This window comes from Semicossyphus pulcher, unplaced genomic scaffold (genome assembly GCF_022749685.1).
Source record: "Semicossyphus pulcher isolate SPU_LCO1_2020_fin unplaced genomic scaffold, fSemPul1.0.p SCAF_12, whole genome shotgun sequence".
NCBI classification, from domain to species: domain Eukaryota; kingdom Metazoa; phylum Chordata; class Actinopteri; order Labriformes; family Labridae; genus Semicossyphus; species Semicossyphus pulcher.
Window position 1 is genome coordinate 30,923,346 of NW_027211626.1, and position 13,245 is coordinate 30,936,590.

The following is a 13,245-nucleotide window of genomic DNA, read 5'->3' on the forward strand; positions in this document are numbered from 1 at the left end:
CTCCTTTGACTGGTGACGCGAATTTCCCGCCCTGGCCTCTTCGATTCTGTATGTACGAAAGTTAGCAAGATAGTGTTTTTCACAGAAATTTACTTTGGCATATTTTATAGATTTCGGACGTTTGTTACTGGCTTATGATGCCTTCCACACACAACTGGATTAACAACCCTCTCGCAGTCATTGAAGGAATGTTTGGTAAGGGACACACCGGAACTCCTTGACAGCTAAAGTTTAGACGTAAACCTAGCTGGTTAGCTCTATGGCTACTTGTGCTAACTACCACGCTCAATTCACGCAGCTTCACGTATCCATCACGAAGATAAAGATTTTTCGGGTCATAAATGCCAACGCTTTTTTGGGAACCTGTACTGACACCAGTTTCACCTACAGTTAATGCAAGAAGCTTGGGTTTGCAGTTTGATATGAAGACCAGTGTGCTGACAAGCCACGACATGGTGTGGTCAGTGGCCCATCAGTGTTCTTAAATCGTTTAATATGAGCATTACCTCTCTGAATGCACATAATTTGTTCGAATATAGATAGCAGTAGCATGTGTGAACTTTACACAATTGCAAAGGGTTTGAAATTTTGTAGAATTTATTATTTTCAAGATGTGGTAAATTCTCAGTCCAGCTTCTTTTGTCCTGCAGTGAGAAGACGTGGTATCGAGCATTCATGGTAACGCTAGATTATTATGACAAGTAACACGTTTTCATCACACAGAACAAGCATTTATTTTTGAAGTAGGATGCACCGATATACTCTAAAAAGTTCTACTCATGACAAAAAGTCACGCTTAAATGTATTTTGAGTCTGGTGATACTGATTAAAAGTTTATGATGAAAAGTATAATTTATTTCTTCATTATAGTATTATCGTTTAATTCCACTGCTTATCTGACAAATTATTTAATAGACAAAAAACAGACATAGAGATATGTAGGACAATAACGATTGTCTGTTCATATCCTCACAGTTAACACATTTTTAATTACTTGACCATTTTATCTATTTTTTCCTAGCTAAATGAAACGTATAGTTTTTTAAATAATGTTATCCCTATTATTCTAGAAGCTCGTGTTTTCCGATGTTGCAATGCCATATGTATTTCTGTTTTAAATGATAAATAACATCATGCTTTTTTTTGTTTTTTAAGCTACTTCCCATAATATTCCAAACTCTGGATGGGAGGCGAAAGCAGTTGATTTCTTTAAAGACCATCTAAAAAAGAACAATGCTCATACCTGGGTAATGCAGCTCTTGTATCCTTCCAGAATTTAAATTCAACATAGATGCAAAAGAGGCCTGTAAACTTAAGTGTCATGGCCTGCTTAAGCACACATACTTGTAAATGACGACCTAATTTTGGTGTAGGTCCCATCTTTGAATGACGTGCCTCTACACTACCTGAAGCCCAACAGCCTGGTGAGGTTTCGTTGCTTAATCCAAGACATGTTCGATCCAGAGTTCTACATGGGAATGTATGAAACCGTTGATCCATCCACAAAGGCTAAAGTAAGCGCTTCCTTATCCTGTACAAGTTTTTGCATAAGTATAGCCCTTTCATGTATCCAGTGCATGCTTTTGTATTTGATGTGTTGCTTTCAAATTATCATCATATTTGCTATCCGATTATACCCAGGTGTTGCGATGTGGGAAGTATAAAGATGTGACAGAATGTGGGGTAAGTCAGCCTCTGCCAAATCAGTTGAAATCCATAAATGCCTAAGTTCAGCTTTGCTAACAATAACATGTGTTTATCTCAAGGTGGATTTCAACTCTAGAAACACTGTGACTGCAGAGAGACAGACTTTCTACTGTGTGCCAATACCTGGAGAAAATCCCTGGGTGAAAGAAATATCCTTATTTTGTCAACATTGTCTGCAAAAATAGATTATTTTCAAACCAGATTTTTTATGTACTCTTTGCTGCATTTAACTTTCTTTACATGCATTTTTTTAATACTGTTCCACAGTTGTCCTTAATTGTTGCACAGCTATGCAGGCTTTAGCCAAGTGACAGTGGTTCCTTCAACCTCTTATGCACCGACAAGACAGAAACGTAGCTACGAGGAAGACGACAACATAAACACGCTGAAGCAGAAGGAGCCATTTAGTGGTATGTGTGAAAATGAAGCTGTCTACTCAGTGTTTTACTATTATTAACCTTTGTTGCTGGATTCAAAGTTTTTTCATCTTTGACTCCAGCAATACTAAGCAAGATTTTGAATGTATTCAACTAAAAAATGTCTAAGCCATTTCCCCCCAAAAAATGAATATGACCAACTGTATCCAACTACATTTCTTTATTGTCTTGTGTGACAAGCTTGCTAGCTTTAGATTTCTCATGAGCAATAACTGCACCGGCAGAGTAGGTTGGGAAGGTGGAAAGACAGGCTGGTACATTATGAAATGATTGAACAAAGGTTCAACAAAGGTTGCGAAGTTATTTGTCAAGCTAGACTGACAACACTGACATACACACTGTATTTTGTATTTTGGTTGTCATAGCGTTAGCGAGCATGCTAAGGTAGCAACTAACTTGGCTAACTAGCTCTAACATAACTACAGTGCATGGCATTGTGCTTTGTAACCAAACGGCAAATTACTCAATTACCAGCCAGATCAGCTCCCGGGAGTCTGCGCGAGTTAGCTGATGTTATCTACTCAACGGTGTTTTGCTACGTTGCCTAACTGGCAAATCATCTGCAATAGCAGACAAGCTAACAGTAGCTTGTTAGCTTACCGCTGGCTGGCTAACTTTAGCCTTGGCAGGTAATGCAATGATATTGGTTAATAGAAAACAATCGGTAGTTATACTCATTTGCTTTGTTCTGCTACATAATTTACAAAATCAACATCGTCTTTATGTTAGTTGGCGAAGTTATGTGTCAAGCTAGATAACTGACATACTCACTCAGATAGTATTTTGGTAGTAGTAAGCGAGTTAGCGAGCATGCTAAGGTTAGCCAACTGGCTCTAAAATAAATACACTGGATGACTCCGGCATTGTGCTTCGTATAGAGATGGCAGCTCTCGTTCACTTCAGTCTGGTCCGCTGAAAGATTCGTTCATTACATTCGTTCACCAGGTCGTTCAGTGACATTTTCGGTTTACCCGTAACTCACTCACTCTCATTCGTTCCTGAACGATACGGCTCCCATTGCATTACTGGTCTACTTGTTCAATCATCACAATATAACAACACAAAATTGTGTTTGTGTTCATCAGTGCTGTAAACATATGTGAACTGCTGATGTGTGCAAGATATACCCCGCCGCCTTAGTTGGTCGTGGTCGAGGATCTGAATGTCTGACCTGTTGGGACTCATTTCGTTCGTTCACGACCAAGAGATGACCCGGTCATTCGCCCCTCCTCGGCGCTCAAACTGTATTTGCTAGTGTGAAGGTTCTCAGTAATCCAGGTCATTGTAATTTTAATATGCTTCTAATATGAGAAAAGCGTCCCTTAACAGAGGCAATGGACTAGTGATCGGCATCACTCACACCCCCCTTCACTGGTTCCGCTCCTACCTCACAGGCCGCACCCAGTTCATTCAGCTCAAGTCCTTCACATCCGTCCCCTCCCCAGTCACTACAGGTGTGCCCTACAGGTGTGCCCCAGGGCTCTGTCCTGGGGCCACTCCTCTTCATCACTTACCTCCTCCCCCTTGGCCATATCCTCCGCAAATTTAACATCCATTTCCACTGCTTCGCGGATGACACCCAGCTCTTCCTCTCCTGCAAACAGAATTCCACACTCCCACCCCCTTCCCTCTCCTCCTGCCTTTCTGAAATAAAATCCTGGTTCACCTCAAACTTTCTAAAATTAAACAGGAATAAAACCGAAATCCTTCTCATCGGCACCAAATCCACCCTATCTAAAGTTGACAGTTTCTCACTCTCCATAGACAGCACCTCTGTTTCCCCCTCCCCTCAGGTTAAGAGTCTGGGTGTCATCCTCGACGGTACTCTATCCTTCCAATCACACATCAATAACGTCACCCGGTCCGCTTACTTCCACTTACGCAATATCAACCGTCTCCGCCCCTCCCTCACTCCCCACACCTCTGCCATTCTTGTCCACAGCCTCGTCACCTCCCGCCTCGTTTACTGCAACTCCCTTCTCTTCGGCCTCCCCCAGAAAGCCCTCCATAAACTTCAGCTTGTCCAGAACTCTGCCGCCCGGATCATCACCAGAACACCTTCTTCCCACCACATCACCCCCATCCTACAGCAACTCCACTGGCTCCCAATCAACCAACGGATCACCTACAAAATCCTTCTGTATACTTTCAAATCTATTCACAACCTCGCCCCTCCCTACCTCTCCGACCTCCTGCACATTGCCACTCCATCCCGCACCCTCCGGTCTTCCTCCTCCATCCACCTCACCGTACCCCCTGCCCGCCTCAGCACCATGGGGGCCAGAGCTTTCAGCCGCTCTGCTCCCCAGCTCTGGAATTCTCTACCACCTGACCTCCGAAACTGCACCACCCTCCCCATCTTTAAATCTAATCTCAAAACTCATCTGTTCGGCCTCACCTACTCTCCCCAACTCTAAGCACTGTCCCTCACCCACTCCTAATGTATTTTATCTGGTTTGTTTTACTCTTGTTGGTGTTTTTACTCTTGTTTATGTTTTTTGTACAGCGACCTTGAGTGTCCTGAAAGGCGCTTATAAATAAAATGTATTATTATTATTATTATTATTATTATTATTATTACTAGACACCACCGATCTCCCAATTACAATGCAGTGTTAAATCATCTGCCTATACAGGTGAGATCACACTCAGGATCATGTGATCAATAATATATATAATAATAGAATAGAATAACAATGACTGATCTGGATTTGTTGCCACAATAAGGTCGCGTTCTGTCTTTATTTTCCGCACACAATTACTGTACAAAATAAAGAACGTCTCTCCACATGCTGGAATGACACGAGCAGGAGCTGTAACCTGCGATCAGTACATCATAGTTTATAACGCAGCGCGGCGACAACACAGACGTTTAATAACGTGGACCTGTGTTCAGATCTGTCTGTCTGTCTGTCAACAGAGACTGCAGTCTGCTGTGCACTACATATATTTTACACAGAGCTGTAGATGATCAGGCTTTATGATCAAACTTTTATATCACGTCATCACTTCAGTCCGCGATGACCCGCTCCCTCCCTCCCTCTGTGCAGGTGCTCTCTCCCTCTCAGCTCGCGGCTCCCCAGTGCCTCCCTTCTTCTTTTAGAAAACCAGACTGATTGATGTTAGCACGAGCCAATTGCCTTTCAGAGGAGGGCTGTTAGTATCAAATCAAATGTATCAAATGACTATCATTGGTTAAGAGAACGACTGAACGTATCGCTTGACCGAATGTCTCTCTCTCTCTCTCTCTCTCTCTCTCTCTCTCTCTCTCTCTCTCTCTCTCTCTCTCTCTCTCTCTCTCTGTCTCTCTGTCTCTCTCTCGCTCTCGCTCTCGTTCACTGAATGAGAATGGTCTTCGTGAACGAAGCGACCCGATTAGGTGCATCTGTGCATACAAAGTCAATTCACAGATGTGTAAACCACTGACAGATGAACACAAACTAAACTTTAATTTTTGTAATGGGCAAGTTGGGCCAAGTAGACCAGTGAATGCAACGGGAGCCGTCATCGTTCATGAACGAGTGAGAGTGAGGGAGGAGTGACAACAGAACTGCGTCTGACTGAGCCTTTTAAAGGAGCGCTGTATATAACACAAAGGTATTAGATATTAATTGGTTAAAAAAATGGGAAAAAACACAATTGTTTTGGTATCGTTCATACATTTTTTTTCATACAGCAGTGTTGGGGGAGACTGATTAAATATACTTTATTTTGTACAGTAATTGTGTGCGGAAAAATAAAGACAGAACGCGACCTTATTGTGGCAACAAATCAAGATCAGTCATTGTTATTCTATTCTATTATTATATATATTATTGATCACATGATCCTGAGTGTGATCTCACCTGTTTAGGCAGATGATTTAACACTGCATTGTAATTGGGAGATCGGTGGTGTCTAGTCCATTGCCTCTGTTAAGGGATGCTTTTCTCATATTAGAAGCATATTAAAATTACAATGACCTGGATTACTGAGAACCTTCACACTAGCAAATACAGTTTGAGCGCCGAGGAGGGGCGAATGACCGGGTCATCTCTCGGTCGTGAACGAACGAAATGAGTCCCAACAGGTCAGACATTCAGATCCTCGACCACGACCAACTAAGGCGGCGGGGTATATCTTGCACACATCAGCAGTTCACATATGTTTACAGCACTGATGAACACAAACACAATTACGTTTATTAATAGAAGGTCATCATGTTTTGTAATGGAAGTTCGACGTTAATATATAACTATATAATATATAACTGCTTTTAGCAAACCGACTTTGTGTAAAGCACAATGAAGTTGTAGTCTTCGTCTTTCATTTTATGTATTGTGTTTTGTACAGATATGGACTCGTGTCTGAAATAAAGAAATAAAGTAAAGTACAATTCTAGAAACGGTATTGCAACAGCTCAAAAATAAAGTGACACAACAGCAAGATGAGATAACACATGTTTATTTTTAAATATTTTCTTTTTAATATAGTTGGGCCAAGTAACTGTTATATTGTGATGATTGAACAAGAAGACCAGTAATGCAAAGGGAGCCGTATCATCATGAACGAGTGAGAGTGAGAGAGTTACGGGTAAACCGGAAATGTCACTGAACGACCTGGTGAACGAATGTAATGAACGAATCTTTCAGCTGAACGAGATCCGAAGATCCGGGTCACTGAAGTGAACGAGAGCTGCCATCTCTATTTCACAGCTTGCATTGTCTCGTGTTGCACGTCACATCCTCTTGTTTCGCGGACAAAACCGCCCCGAGTGCTTTACATAAAAATCAGCCCACAGGCTGTTAGAGGCAATGGAGGAAGTTGGGGAAGGTCTAAATTTATCAGTTCCTCTACTATCCCTTCACACATTGGCAATAAAGATTGATATTTGATTGATGAATATATGTAAAATCTTACATATCGCCCTTTTGACAAAAATATGCTCCTAAAATAAATTCTCTGTTAATCATGGAAGTATTTGTAGTGCTATTGTAATGGAGTGTGATTGCAGAAAAATGTAAAGCTCTCTATAACATCATTTATAAATTTCAAGTTGATTTTTGGAAAATCATTTTTCTTCAACCATTTGATACCCCATTATCACTGAAGTGTTTGTATTACAGCTGTAATTGAGTGTGATTGCAGGTAATTGTAAAGCTCCCTATAACATCAATTGTAAAATTCTTTCAAAGCATATAGTTTTCCACGACAATTTGATACTACCACCATTAAGTAGCAGATTGGATGTTTTTAATCATACCTTATAATCATCCTCTGCAGATGAAGTGTCTCCATTGATTATTTCTATATAGTTATTTTTAATGCTTGAAACTGCTGGCGGGGGGTAGGTGTTAGACGAAATGATGTAAGCTTTGATCATATAACATGAACTAAATCTGGGAATGAAGACCGTGTGATATGACCACAAGCCAGTGCATGGCAATTAAAAATGGGCATAGAGACATACAATGGGAGTTTCTCTATAAATAAGTCACTGATAGCTTTTCTGTGGTGAAATCAAAACTGCCTGATTTCACGAGACCTTTTTTAAAAAGTTGCGTGTTTTGAGGCTTTTTCTTTTCTGTTTAACACATAACACATCATGTGTGAGCAACAAATGCTCTAATAAAGCCATCTATTGACCGAGCGAGCTGTTTGTCTCGTGACATCACTTTTGGTCAATTTCCAATTGCCAAATAAAATGTGTAAAAACTGAATAATACTAAGGTCAAGGGCTATTTCGCATTGCATATGTACATTCAATGCTATCCATAGGTGCAAAAAAGAATCTACACCTTTCGTTGTTCTACTCGTTACTCTGCGGCAGTATAAAACAATTAATGAGGCACAGGGATTTTTGTCTCAGTGTACAATGACTATTTGAAATCAGTGCAGACACAAACATCAGTAAAAGAGTCTAGTTGGTGGAAAGTTAGGAACACAGTCTCTGATTGGTCATTAGACACAACACGAGGCATCAGGAAGTAAACGGCGAACTGTTTTCAACACTGAAGCGAATAAATAAGACACGAGTATTGGATTTATTATGACGGAGCCACTGTATAGAGTTTCCTTATAGACACTATAGTTGGAGGCCTTATTTGGTAGCTCATGAAAGAGAGTTGATCACATCCGAACCCTTGTTAGAATGGTGGAGCTGTCTGTTTCACAGCAAAAAAAGTACCTCTCTTGCATGCAGCGTTCCAAAGATATTAAAGAAACGGTAAAAGATGTCCTTCGATGTTCATAAAATATTGCAATCTCAGGGATTAATAGTATGAATATCCAAGAAGTTAGTTTGGTGACATAAATGACTTCACACAAGCAAGGAAATAGGGTGATTGGTCAAATTTGCTCAAAAGTTGCAGCGGTTGGCCAAAACTGTAAGGTTGAGGAAAACTTGCAGCATTGGGTGAATTTGTGGGAACGCAACATGGCAACTTCCTGGAGGGACGAGTAAATGCGGACTTATTCTTTCTCTCACTGCAGGTCCTCAAAGTCCTACAGAACAGCACAGAAGTGGAGACTTTAAGCGGCAGGAGACAGAAGCGCCTTCCAGCCAAAAGGCGTCTGCCTCCCATCTGGACCTCAATTTCCCCCTACCAGGAGAGAAAGGCCCATCCTGCCTAGTTAAAGTGTGTTATGTCTCTGTGGGTTGAGACACCTTTTATACCTTCATTTTTATTAACCTGGACCCTTAACACAATAATTGGTGAATAATTTAGCCAAAGTCAAACATTTGTTCTATGATGGGAATTCAGTGATGATGCTACCAATTACCAGCAGACTTCCCAAGTGTTAGACAGAAACTCAAAAGATGTGTGATGTTGGCAGGTTTACGAGGACTGGGATAGTTACAAACTGAATGACACGATGGAGATCTACGGGATCCTCTCTGTAAACCCAGCTCTCAGTTCTCTTGCCAACCAGAAGTAAGAGACTTAATTTAGTTGAATTTCCTTCTTGTGGTGATATGGCTGTTTGTTACGCATTCTTATTGTGTCCGCACAGAGACACCTCCTCATGCCTCCTGGACCCTGCAGAGTGCATGGAGACAGCAGAGGAACATAAAGTGCACAACCCGCCGGCCTCGCTCGTTCCTCGCCTCCACATGCTCTATGCCAAGCGTCTGCCAAACAACAACCCCCTGCTGCCCTTGGCCAACTTGGAGGACAACAGTTCCTGTACGGACAAAATAGTACAGTATAGATGCAGATTGTTAAGCAAATAAAGTTATCATGAATGTTTCATCCTCAGTTTTTAATATATGTAATATATATATATTTATATATTTATAAATATATATATAAATGGTTTAGTCCAGACTCTGACCAATGGCAATGTTGGGTAATATGTAGGGTAGTTTGTTTAACTGCACTGCACTGTTCTAAGCTTAATCCAAAAGGCAACTGGACTTGGTTAGAGTTCTTGAAGATGTTTCACGTCTCATCCGAAAGGCTTCTTCAGTTCTTAACTGACTGGTGCACGGAGGTAGAAATATAAGCCTCTGTAGGTCATTAGTACGCTAATAGATGGGTAATCAACAGTGAGTCGTTAGCTTGAGCTGTTGACCCAGTATTACTGAGAGTTGTTTGTACCCTCTGGTTTTGATGGCTAGTTAGGCTCACAGTGTTTCCGCTACATACATTTTTTTTGCCGCAGCTGCTTCGGATTTCTATAACGTGTCCTGAAATTGCAATTAAACGACGGAGATGTCCACTCCAAATAAATAGTTGTTCACCAATGTCATTTGGTAACGATCGATCGATTGTTTTGATTGCTACGTCCCTCGTGCACACGCAAATCACGTGCTGTTTTGAATTGCGAGAGAAAATAAGAATTATATATTATAAATTGTAACTTAATTGAACATACTGCTGATGAAGGCAGTCAACACAGCAGACAGAGAGACAGACAGAAAGAGGCCAGCAGCTGTGCAGAGAGCAGAGGTGCAGGTGTGTTGGGGGACTGATGCAAAGCAAAGTGATCAGATTAAAGTAGATTGTGAATTAAAACTTAATACAGTGAAGAAAAGAGAACAATTAGAGTGTGGAAGTCTACATGGGATGTGCTTCTCACAGAAATCATTGACATATGCAAGTATTTACGATCAATTAATTCACTGCTGAAAAAAATCCTAGCGGAAACACTGGCTCACATGATCTTGAGTGCGAGTGTGATCTCAGCTGTTTGGGCAGAGAATTCAACACTGCATTGTAAGTGGTTGATAGGTGGTTTCTTCGGCCACCCCCTCTGTTAAGGGATGGTTTTTCCAGCTTAACATAGATGGCTTCCTTGACACCTCTTTCAAACCAGCGGTCTTCTCTGGCCAGGATGTGAACCTTGCTGTTTTCAAAGGACTGTCCTTTGTCCTTTAGATGTAGATAGACAGCTGAGTCCTGACCTGAGGAGCTGGCTCTCCTATGCAGGGACATGCGTTTGTGAAGGGGTCGTTTTGTTTCCCACGATGTACTGGTCCCTGCATTCCTCAGTGCATTTTCTAATGACCTACAGAGGCTTACATTTCTAGCTCTGTCCACCAGTCAATATAGAACTAAAGAAGCCTTTCGGATGAGATGTGAAACATCTTCATGAACTTTAACCAAGTCCAGTTGCCTTTTGGATTAAGCTTAGAATTACTATGACCTGGATGACTGAGAACCTTTACAGACATGCACTGCAATTTTACCAAATGTCAATGAGTCGAGCCACAATTCATCCTACTTGCAAAACTTGTTTCTGATGTCAGGTTTACTTTATTTTGAAATGTGTTGCAAATGTCACTTTTAGAACTGCGAGAGGAAGTGTTTGAGCAAATATTGGTTAAATTGCAATTTTTGCAAATTAATGTGTGGGTGAATCAGAAAAAAGGGCGATTACATCCAAGTTCATCTGTCTTGTAAAATAATGTAGCCATTGTTTTCAGTGGTAGAGCTTTTTAGAGTACATGCCTATAGGGACTTGTTTTAACTCTTTGTCCTTCATCTTTAGTTTTATCTTCGACCTTGAGCGAGATGGCCTCTGTCAGGGCGGAGCTGCACACATACTTAACTCACGTTCTTCTGGGAGATGCTCTGGCTGCTGAGTACCTCATTTTGCATCTCATTTCTAACGTGTATGTGAAGTTCAGTGTGTAATGTTTAAAGGTGCTTGCCTACTTCATGTGAACTGATAGGTGAAAAAAATCACTTCCTTTTAATGTGTATGGCAAGCAGGTGATTTGCTGCTTAAAGCCTGCTGGCATACTGGGCAGCTTTGACCATGCCTGTGGTGTGACAAGAGAGCGAGGAAAGAAAAAAAAAAACAACCTCAAACTCCACTCTGGTCACATCATGACAGCAAATCTAGCTGCCGCAACATACTGACTCAGCTGTGTGTGGAACCAGGAGAGCCAGACTGATGATAATTGTACTGTAGTTAATAATATGGTCACATAAATTCTTTTTTTTTTTCTGCGAATAACTTAGTTTTAAAATTATTTTTCATATTTCATTCTCGTTTGTTTGAACTACAAAGCTGCTGGACATCCAGCTGCTGTTTAATCCAGAATTGACCTCTCAAACAGTATCCACTTTTTAACAGCACCCCCCGCCATTATGTCATAATTATTTCTTACAAAACCAGTTTATACTGTTGATTAATAAACACCATTGTGTATAACTCATTGGATTGATGAGTCCTCCATTTACACCCACAACTGACAAGTGAAGCAGGGCAGACTCAAGTTAAGATATGTTTTTTTGCGTGAAGTGGGCAAGCACTGTTTTTTATGTGGCATCATGCCAACTGAGCTTTTTTTCTATCACAATGTGGTTCATGTTTTTTGAAGGTACACCAGACGGGATGTTCTTCCATTGGGCAAGTTCACCTTGAACCTCAGTGGCTGTCCAATAGTTGCCTCATATACTGAACGCTTCTACCAGATCATCCAGCAGCTTGTGCCTTCTGTGAGTAAAGTTGTAACAAGCAGCTGCCAGTAGTGCTGTGTTTTATTCATTTGCTTATTTTTAATTGAAATGGAAGACACGTTTTTTTGTTTTTTTAATCGCTGCAGTCATACTATCTGGGCATGAGCCTCCAGAATATGAACCAGATGTGTCTGGTGCCAAAGAAGGATTATGTGGGCAACCGGCTACTGAGTGGAGTCCTACAGCTGGCCGAAAGCACTGTCCTCTTCCTGGACGAAACCCAGCTGGAGCAGGGACAACTGGACACAACAGGTGAGTCTATTAGGAGTTTGTTCTCTCAGTGTCATCCAAGGTTTCTAAGTTCCCTCCCTGCAGCATGTAGCCACTGTTTTTGTGATTTGACTGAGCTAACACTTCCTTGGTTTCATATTCTGTGTGTTTGTTGTGTAGGTGTGCGTAACATCACAGCCCTGGGTAACCTGATCTCGTGGCAGAAGGTTGAATATGACTTTAACTACCACCAGATGGAATTCCCCTGCAATATTAACGTGCTCATCACATCAGAGAGTCGCTCACTGCTGCCGGTGAGGACAAAGAGGGATAAGTCGCGCAGCTGCAAGGCTAAAACATATCCTATCTACATGCCATTGGCCCCAAACAACCTCAACCCACCCTCCCCGGCATAGCCAGGGAGAGGTTATGTTTTCTTACGGCCCCTCATGGGACGGTGCCATGCCTGCTGCTGGATGTGGTTTCCAGCTGATGTCACGTTGTCATCTCGGCTGCAATTGGTTGGCCACAGCACTACCTTCATTATGCGGCTATAGTTCAGGTCTAGCACTGATGCGAACAGCCCAAGGAATTTTTCCTGTGCTATTCCTGTGTGTTGGTCTACTGGGTTGCCATGGCTGCAACTATGTGCCACAGGAACAATCCTGGGAGAGGCATCAGGCTCTGTCATCTATTTCTCCTGTAGTGAACGGCAGCATGCTGTAAACAACTCTCAGGGTTGGTTAGAAGTCAGGATTCGTGACTATGTTTACAGTGAACACTTATTTCCTGATGAGCAGCTGGAGGCTCCAGTCGATCAGTAGCTTTATTATCGGCTCATCTAAGCTTCGCTCCTGTCTAGTGTGCTGTGAATCTTTTGGGATAATGCCAAACTAGGAACTGGCTGGTTTAGAAGATTGTTATTCACTGCACCCTGGGTA

General features: G+C 41.7%; 1 protein-coding gene across 1 annotated transcript in view; it reads left to right on the forward strand.

Annotated features, from left to right (window-relative positions):
• Positions 1-13,245, forward strand: part of mcmbp (minichromosome maintenance complex binding protein) — a 14,761-nt gene continuing 1,516 nt past the window's right edge. The window contains exons 1-13 of the mRNA XM_069658144.1: positions 1-195; positions 1,156-1,247; positions 1,374-1,514; positions 1,642-1,683; positions 1,767-1,856; positions 1,994-2,117; positions 8,616-8,761; positions 8,961-9,058; positions 9,138-9,310; positions 11,118-11,241; positions 11,956-12,073; positions 12,181-12,346; positions 12,485-12,618. Coding sequence (XP_069514245.1) covers positions 135-195; positions 1,156-1,247; positions 1,374-1,514; positions 1,642-1,683; positions 1,767-1,856; positions 1,994-2,117; positions 8,616-8,761; positions 8,961-9,058; positions 9,138-9,310; positions 11,118-11,241; positions 11,956-12,073; positions 12,181-12,346; positions 12,485-12,618 — 1,509 coding nt within the window. The 5' untranslated portion in view covers positions 1-134. The remainder of the gene's footprint in view (positions 196-1,155; positions 1,248-1,373; positions 1,515-1,641; positions 1,684-1,766; positions 1,857-1,993; positions 2,118-8,615; positions 8,762-8,960; positions 9,059-9,137; positions 9,311-11,117; positions 11,242-11,955; positions 12,074-12,180; positions 12,347-12,484; positions 12,619-13,245) is intronic.